The sequence below is a fragment of the Miniopterus schreibersii genome (assembly GCF_964146895.1).
Source record: "Miniopterus schreibersii genome assembly, chromosome: 13".
NCBI classification, from domain to species: Eukaryota; Metazoa; Chordata; class Mammalia; order Chiroptera; family Miniopteridae; genus Miniopterus; species Miniopterus schreibersii.
In genome coordinates this window covers 28937115-28959684 of record NC_138113.1, presented here as the reverse complement: position 1 = coordinate 28959684, position 22570 = coordinate 28937115, and the positions used below count along the sequence as shown (strand labels likewise).

General features: G+C 41.7%; 1 protein-coding gene across 3 annotated transcripts in view; it reads right to left on the bottom strand.

Moving 5' to 3' along the window:
* The window catches only part of EML6 (EMAP like 6), a gene marked incomplete at its 5' end in the record, with an annotated part of 179068 nt that overhangs the window by 89576 nt on the left and 66922 nt on the right, over positions 1 to 22570 (bottom strand). For all 3 annotated transcript variants that reach the window (XM_081156748.1, XM_081156749.1, XM_081156750.1), the window contains 5 exons: positions 1055 to 1222; positions 6206 to 6418; positions 8552 to 8808; positions 11089 to 11226; positions 13790 to 13991. In XM_081156748.1, the coding sequence (XP_081012874.1) occupies positions 1055 to 1222; positions 6206 to 6418; positions 8552 to 8808; positions 11089 to 11226; positions 13790 to 13991 (978 nt within the window). The remainder of the gene's footprint in view (positions 1 to 1054; positions 1223 to 6205; positions 6419 to 8551; positions 8809 to 11088; positions 11227 to 13789; positions 13992 to 22570) is intronic.

The following is a 22570-nucleotide window of genomic DNA, read 5'->3' as shown; positions in this document are numbered from 1 at the left end:
CTACACGTTTTCATTTAAGGTACTTTTTTTTTTTTTTTAATATATCTTTATTGATTTCAGAGAGAGGAAAGGAGAGGGAGAGAGAGAGACAGAAACATCAATGATGAGCGAGTCATTGATCGAGCCCACAACCTGGGCATGTGCCCTGACCGGGAATCGAACCCCGATCGCCTGGATCCTAGGTCGATGCTCAACCGCTGAGCCACGCCCAGCCGGGCAAGGTAAATTCTTAAAACATCTTTTTTTTTCTTCTTTTATCTTTTGGTTAAGCTCAGTATACCCCTCACCCCTTTCAGGAGCATTAACAGACTAGGGCAAGGCCTCCCACTCCATTTCCACATTTTTATTAGATAACAGATCTTTGAGTTTTTAATCTTGCCTTGAAAGGGGCAAAAAAAGGAAGGGGAAAGTTTTACCAAGAAGAGGGCTGGTACAAAAGGAAATCCAACCACTTGTTTCAGTCAAGATCCTCTATAGCCTCTTAACATGCCCACCAAGTGTCAGTAATTGCCATGGTCAAGGTCACTGCAGAATCCCTCCCAATAAAAATCTTTCCCCACAGTGTTTTTCCTTTTATTACCTGATCATTCCTGCTGACATCACAATAAATAAAAAGGCTACACATCCATTAAACTGGAACACACTGGCCCGGATTGTGGACCATTCTTTCAAACCCATTCTGGAGGCAACTTCTATTCCAAAGGTTACCCTGTCACCCCACAGCCTGACCGAGCAGACCCACCGCCCACTGCAATCGTCCTAAGGAGGCAGAAATGTATACATTCATGTTATCTTCACAGGTTCATTCTTTATGTAGACCTTAGACCTTCAACTTGCATTTGGTATAAGCAAAATCCTTTGAAGGAAATGAACCAACTGACCCATATTTGTCTCTAACATCTTTTTCTGTGTTTTTTTTAACTTTAAAATTTTTTATAGGAATGAATTTTTCAAAATTGCCTTAACTCTTTACCTCCAGAAGAGATGTTAGAACATGCTTTGCAATTTTTATTGAAAAATAAACAGATGTTGAAAAAATTATTACTGGTTTTACCCTGGGGTGCAGTTTCCAGCAGGCCGTTGCTGACACCTTCTGGAATAAATCTCCACTGGAAAACCGAGTGGTCAGCCCCTCCTGTGCTTAATACCCACTGAAAGTCGTGAGACCAGCGGACGTTTGTGACATGTGCAGAGTGGCCCACATACTTTCTAAACTTGGCTCCTGAAGATATTTTTGAGAAGATTAGTTACGCAAAAAGTAGAATTTATTGGTTATAAAATTACATCCGTATTCACGTTGAAGAATAAAAATCTTTAAATATATTACAAAGTAATTTTCAGCATTACATGTCATAACAAATAAGCAACTACTTCAAAAGATATTTCAGTTATCCCAGTATGGATTAAGCTAAAAATGAATCTTAAGCCCTGTTCCAAATAATTCTGGCTGCTTCACTGATTCTGAAAGTGAATGCTAAAGAATGAATACCTTACACATTCTTGGAACACTAGATAAAATGGACAGTCGTCACAATTGGGAAACCAAAAATAATTCTGTGGGAAACGTCAAATTATTGTTTGAGGTCATTTAGATGTACATTTGGGAGAATCAGATTTTCGTCTCTTAAAAGGATTGCTTTTCTCAGTAAACATCATCATCAGGTAGTGAATTTAATAGAAAAACTATCTGAACTAATTCATACCTGTGGTTGAACTACTGTGGCAGTGAAGTCATAGAAACAAGCTGGGCCTACCTCATCATGTGGGCCAGATACTCCAAAGACTATGGAAGATTTTGGGGGCCAACAAGCACCCTATCTCTCCTTCAGAAATACTTCTACCTTTTATAGTCCCTCCAAATGAAATCTCTTTGGGGGAAGAGGCCATCTGTTCCACTATCACTTTTAAATATTAACTACCCACTAGAGACGTAATGATTTAGATTTATGTGAAAGTGAAAATGACTGTGACATATCCCTTTCCTGAGAGGTCCAATTACATTAAAGCCTCAAAAAAAGTCCAGGGGGACACTGCCATAGAGGGGAAAGGAAGGCCTGTGTCTTAAAAGCAACCTTGCCTATTTCAAAGAGTTGCCTAAATCAGTTTTGATGATTTAATAACATGAAACAGATTCCAGCTAAGGTCAGTTGGAAATGCTGGCTGGTGATAATTCAATAATTGGGAAGCAAAGTATATTCTTTCCTTATCTCTATAGATCTGATTGGACTACTCTTTCCTGCCCTCACCTTTTACCCTCATCAGAGATCACTTAACCTAGCTCTTTTCAATGGTTTAAAAATATGCCCACAAATAAAAAAATGTTAAACTCGTAGAAACAGACAGTAAGTTTGTGGTTACTAGGGGCTTGGGGGTGAGAGAAATGGGGAGATGTTGGTCAAAGGGTACCCTTTCAGTTATAAGATAGATAAGTTTGGGGAATTTAATGTACAGCATGGTTACTGTAGTTATCAATACTGTACTGTATACTTGAAAGTTGCTAAGAGAGTAGATCTTAAATGTCCTTGCCATACACACACACAAAAGGTAACTAAGTAAGGTGACAGATGGGTCAACCAACTTTAAAGTAGTAATTACTTCACAATATATTCGTATATGAAATCACTATACACCTTAAACTTAATGTTATTTGTCAATTATATCTCAAAAAATCTAGAAAAATAATTAAAAATATGTCCACAAATTCTTTAATACAAATCAAAATGAATAGAATACGATAAAAGTGAAGATGTATGACATTCAAAAGGAGGTTCTAAAAGGCACTGCAGATTTCTCCTTGCTCTTTCTTGGATCTCTAGACACCATGCGTTAAGGACATTCAATCACCACACAGAGAGGCTCACGTGGCAAGGAACTGAGGCCTCCAGCCAACGACCATGTGAGTGAGCCATCTCGGAAGTGGACCCCGGCCTCAGTCTAGCCTTCAGATGACTGCAACCTCATGAGAGGCCTTCAGCTGGAATCATCCAGCTAAGCTTCTCCTGAATCCCTGACCTCCAGAAACTGTGAGTTAATAATGTTTGTTGATTTAAGCTGCTGAATTTGGCTGGGAGAGGAATTTGTTCTGCAGAAACAGATAATAGACTCTTGATAGGTAAGAACTAAAACCGGCAAAGGCATTGGTGTCATTAATATTTAGGTCTCTCTTGACCTTCTTCCCTTTTCTTTCTCTTTCTCTCTTTCTCTTTCTCTCTCCCTCTCTCTCCTTCCTGCCCCCCTCCCCTCTCCAGGCACACTGGCCTCTTTGCCATTTCTTAGGCATGCCAGGCACTCTTCTGCCTCTAAGCCTTTGCACTTGCTGTTCCTCTCTGGGATGCTCTGAATACCTGAATGGCTGGTTCCCTCACCTCCTGCAGGTTTCTTGTCAGATGAAGCCATATCAGTGACCCTTGTCTGACTAACCTAGCAACATGACGTGACCCCAGCTGAGAGCTCTACTCTCATTGCTTGCTTTATTTTCCTTCATAGCTCTTCTCACCATCAGACATGTTCATATTTTCTTATTTATTAGTAATAGTTCCATGAGGGCATGGATTTGTGCTGGTTTTACTCACTGATGGATCTCCAGCCTCTAAAACAGCACTTAAATATTTATTGAACAAATAAAGGCCACATCCATCTCTTCCAAGGCTTTTCTTGGGACACTGAGTGACTTTACAAGGCCTCTCTTCTTCCTCTGAACCACCAGGAGGGCTCAGACCTCAGCCCTCATCTCCTCTCTACTGACCTTTCTCCCATGGTTTTAAATACTGTCAATATGCTCACAACTGTCCAATGTTCATCTCCAGCCCTGAACTCCCCTGGCCCGCTGACAGCCAATGGGTCATATCTACTTGGGCGTCTAATACCTGCCTCACACTTATCACGGACAAAACAGACTGATGAGTTCCCCTTTCCCTTCCTCGCCTGCTCTTATTCCCCCATAAGACACACACAGAGACTAAACCTTTCCCTTTTCATTTTCCCATCTCTAGAAATGGTGCCACCATCCACCCCATTGCTGAAGCCCAAAACTTAGGAATCATGCTCAATTCCTCTCTTTCCGTCTATCCCCACATCCAATGCATCAGCAAGACCTTCAACTCTACCTTGAAACTATTTCCTAATCTCTATTACCTCTCTTGGTGTCTGTTTGTAAGAACTTGTCCAAGCTACATCACCTCTCACCTGGACACTTGCAATAATCTCTCTGCTTGAAGCCTCCCCTACCCTAATCCATCCCACTCAATATCAAAGGGGTCTTTCAAAAACTTAAATTGGTCATGTCATGCTTCCATTTTAAACCCTCAATAGATTTCCATTGCACTTAGACTAACTTCTAACAGAGGCTACAAGGCCCTTCCTGACATGGTCCCCACTGCCCTCTCCAGCCTCGCAGTACACAACTCTCCCCTCATTCGTCATGCCCTAGCCACACAGCCCGCCTGCCCCTGCACTGCACAACAGAAAACAATCCTGCTTGCTCAGTCTGCACGCGCTCTCATGGTCAACAGCCTCTGCTCGTATTTGGCTGTTTACAGGTTCAAAAGTGAGGGGAACGTTGTCATTGGTACCGTGTGACAGGGAGACAAGTTCCACCAACTGCTATTATTTCCATCGACAAGTCTTGTATAAGCTTGTCTGCCAGTAGTTCTGGCATAAAAAGGCTACAAAAGCCTGAACGTCCCTGCAGCAAACTGCAAGATTTATAAACCATGAGTCATGAAAAGTAGAACAAGTAAATTTGCTATGTGGACATGGAAACTTCTGTAGATTATGAGACAGATTCTATTACTCTCACCATATTGTCACTGGCTGTTTACCTCTCCTCATTCGTTCAGACATCCCGTGTGCCATCACCCCCAGGGCTGTTTTACATATAAAGTGTCTCATTTTGACAGACAGGGCTACCCACAACCTCCTCCCACCTTGCCTGACCCTCCCATTCTAAGAACCTAACCCAACATCTACCTTTTCATTGCTATTTTCCAGACCCAAGTTCCCCCTACAAGGGGAGGTGATACAAAGGAGTTAACTCTTACTGAGTTGTGACCTGATAGTTGTGACCAATAGTGTTGCTTCTGACCCCACTGATGTTTCTCCTGAATCCCCAGATACCTTCTGGTTGCCTAACTTACCTTCTGCAAGTACACTACTCAATCTAACAAGATACGAGCCATTACTCAAAAGACCCATTAGGGAGAGAGAGAAGAGTTTGAATTCGGCACATTTGAGGTAATTTTGTGCAAGTATTTTAAAACTGATGTCCGTTTTGTCAAGTGTAAGGGATGGTGGTTTTGCTACATATTTTATGTTCAATTTTGTACTGTAATTGCCACTGCTTCAAAACTGCCGGTTAGCTCAAAATGACTTTCTGATTACATTTTCAATCCCTTTTCCTTGCTTAATCTAAAAGTTGCTCAAGTGAGAGAGTTTTCAGGCAGCAGCATGTCCCTGCAGATTACTTTCCTAAAATCAGATTTTCAGGGCGCAATCAGGGAGTCTCAGAAGAGCCTCTGTATGGGCTTTGCCTAAACTTGCAAAGGAAGAAGAGGGGGAGGTCATAACATGGTTAATTCAGTCACGTCCTACAAAGCCCGAAAGTGCCACAAAAACTGATGTAACAAGACTTTGACAATAAGAGAAACAAAACAACAAAACGTGAAGGCAGAGATGGTTGTTTTGAATCAATTGTCTCTCTCAAAAATGTCACCACTTGTGTAAATCTGGTTTGCAGAATCAGTGCTATGACAAGGGGTCCATAAACCCTATTATCTGAAAGAGCAATCACTTTCAGATTTTATTTTAAATATGTCTACAAGGATTTGCTTTGCTTTGCCATGTATAATCACAATTTGCTATGAAGCATAAAAAATTAATTACAATACTGTCATGTAACATATAATTAAGTTGTATTTTCATAAATATAAATAAAATAGGACTTACCTAAAACATGAAACATGAGGCTCATGAATCAGAAAACAGTGAGTAAAAACTCTCTCAACAAACTCTGACTTATATTTACAAAACCCCATATTTTAGAAGGTCAAAAGTATACATCAACAATATATTCTATTTAAAAGTGTTCAAGAGTAATACTAATACAAAGATAAAATTGAGAGTCTGCAAGAACAGACAAGAAAACAAGCCTTAGCCTACCATGTGTGTGCCAGGTGAAGTCTAAATGAAACATCTCCTCTGGCCTTACCTTTCTTCAGACAAGGAAACTTAAACAATTTGACCAGCCCAAAATCATCTCCAGACACCAGCACGGAGCTGTTGTAATTCGCGTCCACTGAGTTGATGTCAGTGACGTCCGTGTATTTCGGCCAAATTCCACTCACTTCAGGGCCTTTCACACAGGTCCAGGAGGCCCAGGGGACCCCTTTGATTTCTTCTTTATTTGTTAAAGGCTTCCCAGCTGGAAAGAACCAATAAATATTAATATAATTTTACATTTAAATAAAAAGCATATTCTGATTTGCTGTCTTTATTTTTCTTTTCTTATAAAGGTCTAAAATCTTTTTTAAAGGCAAGGTATAGATTCTCATCTCTTTACCTAACTGGTGATTTTTTTTTTCTCCCCAGCAAGATTTAAAGGAAGCACATGCTCAAAACTCAGACACAAGAGAAAAAAAAGAAAATGATCATTGTACTAAGTGGATTAACTAAAATACAAATTTTCGCTTCACCTTAATTAGATACATACAATGTATGCTTCATATTATTGCGGAAATGATTTTTATTAAACTATACATTATCATATTTAGTCACCATTTTGCCAGATTTTTTTGAGTTTATTCTTAACTTATACTTTTCATAATTTAAGGAACTATAGAAGTGATTTTTTTAAAAAAATTCAGGCTCAATAAATTAGTGGAAAAAATTAATAGATTTTATTATTTAAACTAAAAAGTGCTAGACAATGAAAATTCACCAAATGTTCATGAAATAAATGTGACTGGTTGGGAAAATAGTACTGATGTGAGGGATGTTCTTTAATGTTGCATGAACCCAGTTTCTACCAGCAACTGGTGATGGGTGTCTCCAGGGAACACACAAAGGAGAATCATACATAATAAGAAATGCTTGGGGAAATGTTTAAGTTATACACAATTTTAAAATTCAAAATGAAGACAATTAAGTGTATTGCCACACACTTTCCCCCTAGAAATAAGTGAGTATTTTCAAATAAAGAACCTGTGAGAATGACGCTCTCATATATTACTATGGTGCCTTATCCATCGGCACCCGGATGTCCTGGACTCTACCACAGGGTTACATAAGATTCATTATAGAGAACACAGAACCAGACAGTTTATGCTTGGATCATAGTCTTGGATGGAGTGTTCCTGCTTTGGAGAATATAGTTCAAGGAAGTAACTCAGAGTCGCAAGTCCCACCTGTACAAAGACATTTGGAGAGGCACTGTCTGTACCGGCAGAGAAAGCAGAAATACGCCCAAATGTTCAATAATCAGAAAATGAGAAAGCAAAGGATAATATTATCACTGAGCAGGATGTTGTTTTGTTATTGTAAATGGCAAACATGTGTTCTGTATTTTTTCACATATGGGAAATATGTATGAAATAATATCAATCAAAGAGAGTAGACACAAAGAAATATACTTAGTAATGGAGTGATAAACTTGATAGGGCAGAGACTTTAAAAAGTTGAAGTTATATTATGTTACACATTATTTTATGTTAAGATTAATTTTTCAATTAATTTCAAAAAATTTAAGATAAGCCTGGCCAGTGTGGCTCAGCGGTTGAGCATCAACCTAGGATCCAGGAGATCGAGGTTTGATTTCCTGTCAGGGCACATGCCCGGGTTGCGGGCTCGATCCCCAGCAGCGGGCGTGCAGGAGGCAGCCGATCAATGACTCTCTCTCATCACTGATGTTTCTCTCTCTCTCCCTCTCCCTTCCTCTTTCTGAAATCAATAAAGACATACATATTTTTAAAATTCAATATAAAATATTATTTGAGGTCAAGATTTATGTTAAATATTAAATTTTTCCTCTTACATTAAAAAAGCATAAAGATAACACAGAAATTTGTCTTTTATTTATGACATTTTATGAGGTTAGATAAGTCAAATGACTCTTAAAATTCAAATAGTACAATTCACCAAATAATCAAATAATATGGGCTTCCACTTATAAATAACACAGATTTGAGACTAAGGCAATCACAGTAAATAAAAATGTGATCCTCAAAGCTTTCATACTTTTAGTATTTTTTCTAGACATCTTTTTCTTTTTCTTATCTTTAAGCATTCTTTGTGTATCTCCTTTGTTCATTATAACAATTGCAAGTACTTATGCCCAGTTGATGTCTTGTGTTTTCATTGCACTCAAGGTCTCTATTGTGGTGCAGTAATTTTCTTATTTTAATGTGTTCCAATTTATTAATCTCATCTTTCAGAGCCTGTGACTTGAGGGTCTTGTTTCTGAAAACATTCCTTGCCCTGAGGTCCTAACAACATTCTCGTATTTCCTTCACGTGGTTCGAAGCTCTGCTCGCAAACGCGTGACACCTGCGGGACTCACCGGGCATTCTGTAGAACAGCCGCTCTCCCGCGCCGTCATTGGTTTGCAGGTATTTACTGTCCAAAGACCAGTCAATGTGCGTAATGAAACTGAGGGACTTGCTGCATTCCCCAATTTTCTTGTACCGCTGGGCAACCGCGTAGACGTCCACTGGCCCATCGTTGGATCCCACTGCGAGATAAGAACCGTCTGGAGAAAATTTCATCTCATGAATGACTTCTTTTCGATCTTTGATATGAACCACTTCTGTCATATCTCTATAAGAATAAAAAGCAAAGCGATAAGCAGGAAATCTAGAAATAGGAACCTCAAGTTGTGTATTAAAGTATATGTGCCAGAGAAAAAATTGTTTTAAAAGGGAGAAAATGCCTATAGGAATTAGAGAATTAACTTTCGAGGAAAGATATAAAATATTATTTAAAGTTTACAGCTAATTTAGTTAAAATTAATAATATTTAAAATAATATTTGGGGTTTCCAAAGTAAAAACCAAAGAAATTTTAATTAAATGCCTATTTGCTTTCATGTTTAATTATATATTATTTTTCTCTAAATTTTTTTTGTTAAAAAATTGGGGTTTGTAAAATTGTTTTAAAATGTGTCATGGAAAATAGTAGCTATATCAAGGTTAACATAAAAATAAAACATGCTTGCCCCGCCTGTGTGGCTCAGCGGTTGAGCATCGACCTAGGATCCAGGAGGTCACGGTTTGATTCCTGGTCAGGGCACATGCCCGGGTTGCAGACTCCCCAGTAGGGGGCATGCAGGAGGTAGCCGATCAATTACTTTCCTCATTGATGTTTCTCTCTCTCTCTCTCTCCCCCTTCCTCTCTCTAAAATCAATTAAAAAAATATTTTAAAAATAATAATAAAAGAAAAAATAAAACATGCTTTTTTAATATTTATATTTTAAGGACAAGAAAGCTGCTTAATGCTTATTGCTGCAAGAAGAGCAAGTCCAAAAAGCGAAAGAGGAAAATTACTTTTCTTTATGACAAGTAGTTATGGAATTATTTAACTTTCATTATGAAAGGTCAACAATGCATACATTGAATCACCGGAATATCTTATATCCTTTCTGATCAGATTCTGGTAGGAATTTCTGCCCTCATTTGAAAGCTCACTGAGAGTTTTTCTGCAGCTGTGAGACAGGATTATGATTGGCGGGTCCCCTGAGCCAATAATGATGCCTTCATCAACTCCAAACAAATTGGATGCATAAACAATGCCAAATATTTGCTCCACATAATTCCTCACACCTGCTATCATTTAATAATAGCACTACAATTTACTATAATGTTATAAAATAGGTGTGGGGGGCTTTTGGGGTGGGGGGCTTGGAAAATCTATTAAAAAGAAAAGGAAATCTGGTCATTAGCCATCTTTTCACACATCACTAAGCACAGAAAGAAAATGCTGCCCACCAATTTGGTCGTAAGTTACGTGTGGCTGGTAATGAGAATTTAGTGTAATACACCGTGCCAAGAACATTTTTCAAAGCTATATAGAATTTGCTCCTTGCAAAACATGCCGTGTCTAATTTCTGGCTGCATCTCCTTTCTGTAATCAGAAAATGGGTGAGCCAAAAGAACCACCAATGTGTTCAGAGGAATTATATAGGATGTCAATAGGTATGAAATATTCTATCTTACTGTCAATGTGGGTGGAAGAAGTCTTTTACTCGAGCTTACCGCTAACAGTCTAGCACTGTTGGAGGCTGCTTTGTTCTTTCTTTCTCTTTTCTTGACTTACCACAAGCACGTAATCCCTTATCTGAAACCCTTGGGACCAGATGAGCTTGGGAATTCTCTGTTCATTAGATTTTTAAAAGGTTCACATATAATATACTATGTAACATCACCAGTAGGGGCTGGGCCAGCACCCTGTATTAAACACATTCATGTTTTTGCAGCAAATCACTTGATACATGTTTATTCCTGCTAAGAGACTGACAGACTATATACAGTCTCACATCAGTCCACCGGCGCAGGCTCTGCTGCCACATAAGTCACCGTAGAAGTTGGTATTTTCAGAGTATAGATTTCGTCGTTACAGACCGGGGACTGTGAATCTGTACTGTTCCTATCTGAAAGAGCAAGTGCGTTTTTCCTAAGGTCCCGGCATCCACTATGACCAGGAGAATCTTAATTCTAACAAAAGAGCATCTTTTTTTTCTTTAAGTTTTATTTTTCAATCACAGTTTACATGCAATATTATTTTGTATTAGTTTCAGATGTATAGTGTAGTGGTTAGGCAATCATATACTTTCCAAAGTGTTCCCTGATATTTCCAGTACCCACCTGGCACATACATAGTTATTCCAATGTTACTGACTATATTCCCTGTGCTGTACTTTACCTTCCTGTTTCTATTTTGTAACTGCCAATTTGTACTTGATCCCTTCACCTTTTTCACCCAGCCCCCAACCTTTCTCATCTGGCCACGTCAGTCTGATCTCTCTGTATCTATGAGTCTGATTCTGTTTTGTTTATTTTACGGAAGAGCATCTTTAATAGCATTTGCAGTCCCAGTACGTGCCTGACTCGGAGAACGATGAAAGAGCCATCCTTCATGCCCAGGGCCAGCTGGGACCCGTCGGGGCTGAAAGCCACGCTCCGAACTGCCTCCTCCATGTTGCAGCGGGCGATCAAGGCGTGGTCGGCCAGGCTCCAGAGCCTAAGCGCAGAGCAAAGACAGACACAAACCAAACCAACTGTCATGGTCATCAGGCCGCCGGGGGCCTGCTCACCACACTGACAGCAAGAAAGGAGGCGGCGACTTCACACACTGCCCTTCCTCACAGCATGTCTGGGAACCCGGGGTGGGGCTGAGTCTACCTCTGGGTCATTTCCCCCATGAGAAATACCCGGCAAGAAATATAAAATGAGATGACATTTCCAAAGATTTTGATATTCATAGAAAAAAGAAATTTTAAACACTACCTTCACATGAAATCTTACTTTTCTCTTTGGAAATGAAAAGAAGTTCTTTACTCATACCCATGGTTATTAATAACTCTTACAGGATAAGAAACACTACCAGATGCTATTATAGTTTGGTTTGTTTTTTTTAAAATATGAGTACCCATCTAGTAACTGCATTATTTAAGCATATATGGTTTGAAATATACATCCCATTTACTGGCCTCCCTAGAAAGAAAACACAGCTGAGATGGAGAAAAGCCAGTGACACCCCTGCCCAAGACGGTTCCAGCGTCAGCCGTACACAGTCACAGGCTGTCTTTTGTCACAATCTCCCTGGGCGCCCCACTGCTGACAGGTCCCCTCATGGTCGGGGCAGACACTCCCCACAGTGCCCCAGGCTGATAAGCTTGCTTCCACTGGAGAAACAGGGGTCAAGGGTCAAGTGCAGCCAACACAGTTTCCAGCCCCTCTGGGGACACCTATTCCAAGCACCTCAAACTGAGTAAACATGAACTCAATTTCTGAAGCTCTGAGTGGGGGTTTACGTGAGAGCTGCAGTTGTGGTGTCTGACTTCACCCCGTTAGTGCTTTTAAGAGTCTTCTCTTAACACACGAACAACATCTGGTAGACAGACCGACAATGTGAAGTTCTGCCATAGAGGCAAGAGTAAGGGACAGGGCAGGAGCTTCTCCCTGCGTCCCGCCATCGGGCGATGGGGCCAGCTCCCTACAGTGCGGAGCTGCTCCGCGAGTGGTTCACTGAGCCCTGTTCAGTCCACAGCTCACGGCGTCCCTCGGCACCTTGTCCCCTAGTCACAGCCTCTCGCTGGTTTAGCCCTGTACTATCTTTACGTCGCCCCTCCGTAAACTGTACTGTCCCTATAAAGTCACTCGGCTCATCTTTCTCAAGAAATTATGACTTATGCCCTTTCTAAATGTCCATACTCCGTGTAAATTTCCATTTAAAATCTTAGCCAAATTCACGTTCAAGGAAAATCAGACAAATCTGGGCCACTGGGGCTCCTGGGGGAAGTTTGAGATTCTGAGACTCAACACAGTCATCCAAAGACGAAAGCCAAAGACGTTCTTGGAACCATTTCCATCTGGATGGGAACGAATCGCGTTTCTCAGGCGTTAGAATAACTTGGTGCCTTGTTTCGGCTGCTGGGGGAAAGCTCAGCGGAATGGAAGGAAAGGAGGGGAGGGGAGGGGAGGGGGGGGAGGGGAGGGGAGGGCAGGGGAGGGGAGGGGAGGGCAGGGGAGGGGAGGGCAGGGGAGGGGAGGGGGCGAAGCCCGGTGTAAGCGGGGTACCCTTTCCTGTCACACGAGGAGACAACTGGAGTTGCCTTCACTGCTTTTTAGATTGATGAGGCTTAGCGCTTAGCAGAGACTAGAAAATGGATTTATTTTTAGATTATACATTACTGATGAATGTACCGATTATATTTTGATTAGATTCACAGACGTACAGAACAAGGGCAGGGGGGGAGCAGGAACCTTTAGTTTACAATGTTCTATTTTAACACTAAAATCCAGAGGCAGCAATCAACCAATCGATCAATCAGTCTCTTCCTCTCATCGTCGCTCAGTCTTTCTCTGACCTGTTCGTTGTGAAGCACATTTAAAGCTTAATGAGAAACAAAAAATACTGAAACCAGTGTAATAGTCTTCACCTCACACTTTTAAATCATACGTTCGGTCCTTCAACAGGCACATGGATGCTGGAAGCAGATGCATTTTGCTCTTTTCATGGGGTATCAGGCTCTCAAAGAGCAACACGTGACCCACAGCAAGAACCCCCGAGGCCCTAATAAAACCGCCTGTTTCCTCAGGAACCGGCACTTCCCTTTGATTTGAGGACAGTGTTCAAAATGTCACCTGAGAATTTACAAAGAAATAATTATTTACTCGAGTGCCGAAGACAACTTTGCAAATTGGGATGGACGTTCCCACGGTGACGAGTGTCTGTGACTAAACTGCGAGGTTGCTGGGCGGCCCCTGCAGAGGCCCGGAGGCGGGAGGGGAAACATGCCACCAACACAGGGGTGCGCGCAGCTCTCGGACCCGAAGCCAGGCTCACCAATAGCATCTTCACTCATAAGAACAATTTCACAACTTAAGATGGAACCAAAGAGAGAGAATGAAATGCCAAGAGGTCAACTGCTGTTGAGCGAAAGTCTGCACATTCCACGTGGAAACTGCGTGGTTCTGCCCTGCGGTTTAGCCTTCTCTTAAGGAACAAGCAAATTTGACCAAAATAAATTTGCCATCCCAAGGAAGTCGGCGAGGTGACGAGGGCCACCGCGGGGCCTCACCTGACAGAGCGGTCGTCGCTGCCAGTCACGGCCAGCGGCTTCTTGGGGTGCAGGGCCAGGGCCCAGAGCTCGCCCTCGCAGTGGCCTTGCAGGATCAGCATGGGCTTGTCTCGCTCTCGCACGATCACCTCGAATATCTCGCTGTCCTGGGTCCCTGCCAGAAGGCGGTCTGCTTTCCAGCACACGCTCCGGATAGAGAGGCCTGACAAAAACGGGGATGTCAAATAAAAGATATCTTCACATCACTTACGAATGAAAGAAAACACCTGAAGTAGATACCCTCTCATTGGGTAGCATCTAATGCAGCACATCTTAAAAACCCGGGGGGTGGAGTACCAAACCCACATAATTCCGTGTGACTCACTATTTCCTTACATGTGCTGGTCACTTGCCCCACCCCTCGTAATCTATTTTGCAAAACATCAATCCTTCCTGTCTGACTTTGGGATAATTATCTGTTTTTACAGCCGGATATAGGTCTGTTGTTTTTAAAATTTATCTTTATTGTTGAAAGTATTACAGATGTCCTGTTTCCCCCCCACACTGATCCCAAGCCCAATATAGTTTTAAAACTACATCTTAAAATGAATATAAGGGGGGAAATTGGTCTTTATGAAAACCTAACCCTTTTTCAAATTATTTTCTTCTGACTTGCTATGGAAAAGTTAATAATCACTTCAATCTTCAGGATGTTAACATTACAGTAAAATGATATGTGGCGGATACTACAGAATAGTTCATTATCCTATTAGGCAAGTTTAATGTGTGTTTGATCAGAGCCCAGACTCATTCTGTGGGATAACAGATGCTCCGTGTCCCAGAAATATGCAAATGAAACTCTAATTTCAGTCTCAGAATACCATCGAACATCCAACTATTGATGGAATGTTCTCTAAAAACATGGTGCTCTAAAACCCGAACTTCCGCTTCTGTTGTATTTCGCCTTCTCTAGGTAGGTTTTCTTGCCCTGCCTGAGTTGTGATCTCCAGACTTGCAGTCTGTCTGTCCCTTACTGGGTTATTTATTTACTTACACGGTGAATTTTCTCACGTCTGAATTAGAAATACAGAAGCCACCCCACTTAGCCAGGGAAGGATGTGATGAGCTTTGAGATCTGAGCTGCCTGGCCAGTGAACTTCGAGGCTTTGGTGTGGAAAGTACAGAAGTCAGGGCACCTGGGCTTGAACTCTGCTCGGCACCTGATCAGGAGTCACCTTCTCTCTGGGGACCAGGCTTTCTCCCCATAAAATGTATAGTATAATTATAGAGACCATGTAATGTATCACCGAAATTGGGACCCACTGAAAGTAAAAGGAAGTTCTAAAAATAATTAAATTTACATAATTTTTTGAAATATTTTTAACTAAGAAAGCAGTTTCGCGATGTTGCAAGATTTACGTATTAACTAGTTCTACCAAAAATATTTTTAATATAAAATTCTGATAACAATTACAAAATAAAAAAGTCTAAGACAGAGGGATGAGGCAAAGCACAGAGGATTTTTAGGGCCCTAAAACTATTCCGTAGGAATAATGATGGACACATGTCATCATACATGTATCAAAACCCATAGAACATACACCAGCAAGAGTGAGCCCTAACGTGAGGCTTTGGGGGATCATGACGCGTCCCTGCAGGCTCACCCATCGTAACAAACGCACCACTCTGCTGGGAGACGCTGACAGTCAGGGACGCTGTGAGTGTGTGGGACAACGGCTGTATGAGGAATCTCTATAAATCCCACTCAATTTTGCTGTGAACCTAACTCTTCTATAAAAATTAAGCCTATTAAAAAAAAATCCAGGGCAATGCTAAAGCAGATGGGATGCTGAGGCGACAGAAGGGCTCACTGGGGGTATGCGGATACTCCAACTCGAATCCGCACCTTAACTCACTGTGGTCTTGAAAGGATCCAATGAGGTAATTCATTTATTTATGAAAAAGTAGTTTTTAAGGCACAAGGCTATTTTCACGCGATATAAGTCTCTTTGTTCCTGGCTCTGAATTCACTGTCATGAGTCTTGAAAGGGAAAGGGACAGCACCCAGGCAGACTTATCATTCCTGCTGTGAGTAGGAAGGAGGACTATCTTGGCAACAGCTAGTTCAGGGTCAGTCACTCAAAATCGCACGCGGTGAACGTGGCAATGGGCTTCAAGGCTGGGAAGGGCAGCTGGGTGGGAAAAGCAGTCAGGGTAAGACGGCAGGTGCCAGAGCAGCTGCCTTAGAGCAACAATCCTCCTGCCACCGTCCCTTTCTTGTCCTTCCCTCTTTCCTACCCTCCTCAGAGGACTAGTGACTGTTCACTAATTAACCTATTCCTGTTTCCTCCCAGAGGGGTGGTGAATTTGTTGTCTCCCCAGCAGGCCTCGTGTCATCTATAATTTTATTACAGAAAAAATATAACACTTTGTTCTTCAGAAACAGGAATTAAAGGAGGATATTAATTGTATTGCAACATCAGCAAAAACATCAAATAATTTACCTGTTTATTATTGCCCATTTTCTCTCTCTAATGTTTGTGAAGACAAGTTTTCTCAGTTTTATATACGGCTAAATCCCCAGTGGCCGGCATGGAACAGATGCTCAATAAGAATTATTGAATGAATAAAATAAAACACCAAAAAAACAAACATTTCTTGAGTCCGTGGAGATACCAATAAATAAAAGACAATATCCTCATTCTTGGTGAGAACATTCAAAGATGGAGGGATATATTCATCTATTTACAACATACGAAAACTTATGGAACACAGCAAAAGAAGTTTAAAGGGGAAGTTCATAGCAATAAAAATCTACATTACCAAAGAAGAAAGATCTCAAACAAACAACCTAAGTTCATACCTCAAAGAACTAGAAAAAGAACAAACTAAGCCCGACGTCAGCAGAAGGAAATAACAAAGATCAAAGCCAAAATAAGTGAAAACGAGACTAAAGAGACAATAGAAAAGATTAATGGAACTAAGAGCTGTTTAACAACAACAACAAAAATTAGCAAAATAGCAAATCTTTAGCTAGACTTGCACAGAAAAGGAGAGGACTCAAATAACATCAGAAATAAAAAAGATATTACAACTGATCCCAAAGAAGTACGAAAGATTATAAAGACTGCTATGAACAATTATATGCCCACAAATTGGACAACCTAGAAAAAATGGATGCATTCCTAGAAACATACAAGACTTCCAAGACTTAATTATGAAGAAATAGAAAATAAGAACGGACCAATAACAAGTAAAGAAATTGAGCCAGCAATCAAAAACCTCCCAACAAAGCAAAATCCCACACCCGATGACTTCACAGGTCAATTCTACCGAGCATTTAAAGAAGAAACAGTCAATCCTTCTGAAGAACCTCTTCCAAAAATTACCAGAGGAGGGAACACTTCTAAACTCCTTTTAGGAGGCCAGCATTACCTCCTAAAACCAGACAAAGACACTACAAGAAAAGAAAATAATAGACCAATATCCTTGATGAACATAAACGCAAAAATCCTCAACTAAATATTAGCAAACCAAATTCAACAATACGTCAAAAGAAACTTACACCGTGATCAAGCGGCATTAATTCCAGGGATACAAGGATAGTTGAACATTTGCAAATTAATCAATGTGATACACCACATTAACCAAATGAAAGATAAAAATCATATAATCTCAATAGATGCAGAAAGAGCATTTACCCATGAGAAGCATGAATAATGCCGCTTCTCCCCATGGCCTCCCGCAGCGTGTCCAGTAACTAGGCTAAATGGCTTGAAAACCAAAATTTCTCCCAAAGATCTGGCATTGTATTTGCTCCAGAGTACGAACATTTAATCCCCCATCACCCTCACTATTTTTTACCACCTTGTTTGGGGGAACAAATTCAGAAAGGTATAAGAATATTGTAACAAACAACCATCTGGAACTGACAAATGTTAACATTTTTAAAACATCTGCTTTGTCTTTTTTTAAAAAGAGGTTTAGGAGGAAAGAAGAACCTTCCAACTCAGCCAAGACTGAGGAGCCGGCCACGTTACGCAGGGTTTCCAGGCTGCGTCCAGGGAGCTCCGGGATTCCTCGGAGGAGCCCCGGGGCCGGGCCAGGACAGGGCCCGGACATGAGAACTCAGGACGCAGAGCTTGAGCATCCCACCCTTGCTTTCCCCTCCGCACCTCGTGATCTGTTTTACAGGAGATCTCGTTTGAAAAAAGGGTTCTGCTGAAGCAGCCAACGTGAGGCAGAAAAGCTTTACACAAGGCAAAGGCAGTGAAGTTAAATCAACATGGATTATTTCTGGCTAAATATGGGGAGGAGAGGAGGAGAGACAATGAGAGGAGTTGTTCCATTTTCATTGTTTACAACATAAACTTAATGAGCTGTGAACACTTTCTCTCAGAAACCAGCTCAGGCTCTTCACAAACACTCAGTTCTCCAAACAGATAAACTGCATTTTGTCGTATCAGCCGAGTCAACCCCAGGGGGCCACCTAGGAAGACAGACAGCACACAGCCATTCTCACTTTCGAAATAACCGTTTCCAGTAGAAATTGCTTCCTGAAGACACCTCTGTGGGTACAGAATTGTATTCAGGTTTCCTAATAATGTTCTGTTTTCACCATTTCTGAACCCAACTGCTGTTCTGCACGCAAGAGTGACAAAGAGAACAGCACAGTCTCCTCTGGGCACGTCCTGGAGAGGCCCGGGGAGTGGCGCGTGCATGTGTCAGAGATCTTTGTCAGTATGAACTGAAGGCGTTGCGCTGAATTTGTAAGGTGTCCGCATCTTGGATACCACGGTTTCTGCCACTGGGTGAGAAACGCGGGGCTCTGGCCTGTGCTGGGTGCAGGCAGCCAGCAGATGGCGGGAGACAGCAACCCCCCACTTAACCCTCAGCAAATTCTCACCAGCCCTCGGCCGCTTTTACATCCGGAGGGTGGGAAAGCACCCTTCTGACCCTCTCTGCAACACCTGAAACCCGGGCATGGGGACATCTAGTCTTTGAAAATCATGAATATTAACACACACCTAAAGGACACTGTTTATTTTCCACTAGTTCAGACTGGATCTCTATCCCAAACCCAGCCCCTCCCAGCTGTGTGACGCGGAAAGCTATTTGACCTTTCAAATCTTCAGTTTCCTAATCTGTAAAGTGGAGAGAATATTAGCCCTCACACTTCCTAGCATTGCTTAAGGATTCAATACAATAATATATTAAAAACTTCACCCAGTATCTGGCACATAGTAAATTAACCAGTAACCGCAAGTTGTTATTTTAACCAGGAGGTTTGGGTGCTTTGTGTGGTCCTTTTATTAAATTCATATCTCAATGGAGAACAACTTGCTTTACATGTGGTCTGATTCTGGCCCTGAGAAGGGTTGGAACCCGGAGCTATGAAGAAATTGCTGCAGCCCTGGCCAGTGTGGCTCAGTGGTTGGAGTGTCGGCCCAAGCACTGACGGGTCGGGGGTTCGATTCTGGTCAAGGGCACATACCTGAGTTTCAGGTTCAATCCCCGGCCCTGGTCGGGGCATGTGCGGGAGGCAACCAATTTGTGTCTCTCTCGCATTGATCTTTCTCTCTCTTTCTCTCTCTCTCTCTCTCTCTCTCTCTCTCTCTCCCCTCCTCTCTCCCTCCCCTCCCTTCCACTCTCTTTAAAAAATATCCTCAGGTGAGGATTAATAAACCAAAAAAAAAAAGGAAAGAAATTGCTGTATATGCCCCCTTGTGTTATAACTTATTTGTTATCACTCTGATGTGCTAGCACTGCAGACTCTCAGAAGGAAAGGCTGTGGTTCAACACACAAAGAGAGAACAAACTATTCTGGGAATAAGAGGGCCTTTCCCCCCAATTATTTGGCCCAAGAAGGGAAGTCTGGCAGCAGGGAGGGAGTTGGTACTTATTAGTGATCTTAAATCTGGTGTTCCCAGGCCTGACATATGGTAAAAGACCAAGAGCAGCTGCTCCTCCCCTTACTGTGCCTGAGTCTACATGGAAAGTGTTTAAAAAGACAGATGCCTGGACCCCACCCAGCGATTCCTCCCAGTGGGTCTGCAGGAACCTCAGCTCCCCAGGGCTGAGAACCACTTGTTGAGAACCATCACCAAGCTGCTCCCCAGCGAGTGCGTTCTCAGACTTTAGCCAGATTGTTGAAAATTCTGATTTCTGGGCTGAATCCCCAGGTGATTCTAATGCAGTGATCCTTCAGCCACGTGCTGGAAAACTCCACCCTGGCGCATTAGAAAGCCCAAGCCCTCAGGAAAAGAGGGCGACTCATGAAACCACCCAAGGGACCAGAAAAACAATCGAGGTGCTTGCTCTGTCTCTGTCGGGAACAAGGCTGCTCTCCGATTGGAGAGGTGCTCTCTGAATGTTCTGTACCAGGGGTTCTCAGCCACGGAGAGAGGTGGCGCTCTGATCAGGACACTTCCCTGGTACTTTCTACGAACTCCTGGTCCCTGGGGGCCCAGCTGGAGCACGGCAGGCTGACCCAACAGAGAAGGGGCTGCTAGGCCATCCTGAAAACTTTGACTTTTCTGAGGAAAACGGGAACCCCTGCAGGGTTTTGAGGGGAGGAATAATGTGATCTGGCTCATAAATTTCCAACAGTGCCCCTGGCTGCTGTTCTGAGAGTGACGGCTGAAGCAGGGACAGAAGCAGCCGCAGTAATCTCCTTGCAAGACGGTGGCTCAGCCAGCGCGTGGGCAGCAGGGACGCCGAGAGGTCTGAGGGGCACCTTGCGTCTCTGCGACTTCAGCCTCCTAACTCCTGCTGGGCACAGGGAATGCCGCCTGACCTAGCGCAAGATACCTCGCAGGATCTGGGGCTTATAATCATTACACACAGCGAGGATTCAACAAATAGGTGCTGAAAATTAAAACAAACACACAAAAGACTCCAATACAATGCCTGAAGCATGCTTTTTAGAAGAGCCTATTCGGTTTGTAAGCACCTATCTGACACTTAATAGATGCTTAATACCCGATATTGAATGGGTAAATAAATGAATGATATACTTTATACTATGTGAATAATTACTGTATTCCTCCAGACGTAATCATTTACAGCCATTAATTCAAAGTATTTTATCACCATAGATGTAATTTCTTTTCGTTGACTTGCTTTAAAAGTCATTTTTGGCTTCTCTTGCTACTACTATAAGTCATTTAAGCTTCATTGTTTTACCCAGACTTATAAATTTGTTTTAAAAATGACCAGACTCAGAATGCACTGCTATGAAGTTTGATGTGAGATCTGAGTTAAGTCCCTAATCCTGCATTAGCTTGATGCCAGTGACCCTGAGCCTCTTTCTGCTAATCTATAGGATGAGAGCATTCCACACACTAACACCCAACATCTCTCCCAGCTTGAAAATTCCAGGACTTGACAGTCACTAAAAAATGTATTGGAGGTCCACCAGCCCATATATATATGTAATCTTTTTAAAAAATATATCTTTATTGATTTCAGAGAAAGGAGGGAGAGATAGAAACATCAATGATGAGAGAGTCATTGATTGGCTGCCTCCTGCACACCCCCAACTGGGGATTAAGCCTACAACCTGGGCATGTGTCCTGACCGGGAACTGAACCGTGATCTCCTGGATCCTAGGCAACGCTCAACAGTTGAGCCATGCCTGGTCGGGCCATCCCATATATTTGAAATGCTTTGGGGTCAGGTATGTTTGGGAATTCAGAAAATTTTGAATTTGGGGCTCATGTCATACATCCAATGGAATCTGGGCAGCACCTTTAAAGCAAGTATTTCTGCAATGAATTGTATGAATATTCATACAGATGAAGACAATAAACAGCCTCATATAAGTTCATGTCAGGTTTTTGTGCCAAATAAGTTATAAAAATATTTGGGGGGAAAATTAAGTTGAATCCTTACTTTATACCATATACAAAAATTAACTCAAAATGAATCAAAGACTTAAATATAACAGCTAAAACTATAAAACACTTATAAGAAAATGCAAGGGAAAAGCTTTATGAAATAGTATTTGATAATGATTTCTTGGATATGACACTAAAAGCACAGATAACAAAAGAAAATAGCTATATTGGACTACATCAAAATTAAAAACTGTTGTGCAGCACTGGACACAACAGAGTGAGAGGGCAACCTATAGAATGGGAGAAAATATTTGCAAATCATATACTGATAAGAGGTTAACATCCAGAATATGTAAAAAACTCTTACAACTCAACGACAAATGGTCAAAAAGACAAAATGGATTTTATGGTGGGCAAAGGACTTGAACAGAAATTTCTCCAAAGATAATACAAATGGCCAACAAGCTTATGAAAAATGTTCAACATCACTAATCATTAGGGAAATGCAAATCAAAACCAAAATGAGATGCCACTCCCTACCTATTAGAATAGCTATTATTAAAAACACACACAAAAACAAACCCAGAAAGTAAGTGTTGGCAAAGATGCAGAGAAACTGGAACTCTTGCGTACTGCTCACAGGAACGTAAAACGGCGCAGCTGCTACGGAAAACAGTGCGGCAGTTCCTCAAAAAGGGAAATACCACATGATTCAATAGTTCCACTTCTGGATATACAGCCAAAGGAATTGAAATCATTCTCAAAGAGATATTCGAACACTCATATTCATTGAAGTATTATTCACAATAACTAAAAGGTGGAAGCAACCCAAACGTAAATCAACAGGTGAACAAACAAAATGTGATATATACACTGGAACATTAATCATAAAAACAATGGAAATTCTGACACATGCTACGACATGGGTAAACCTTGAAGACATTATGCTAAGGGAAATAAGCCA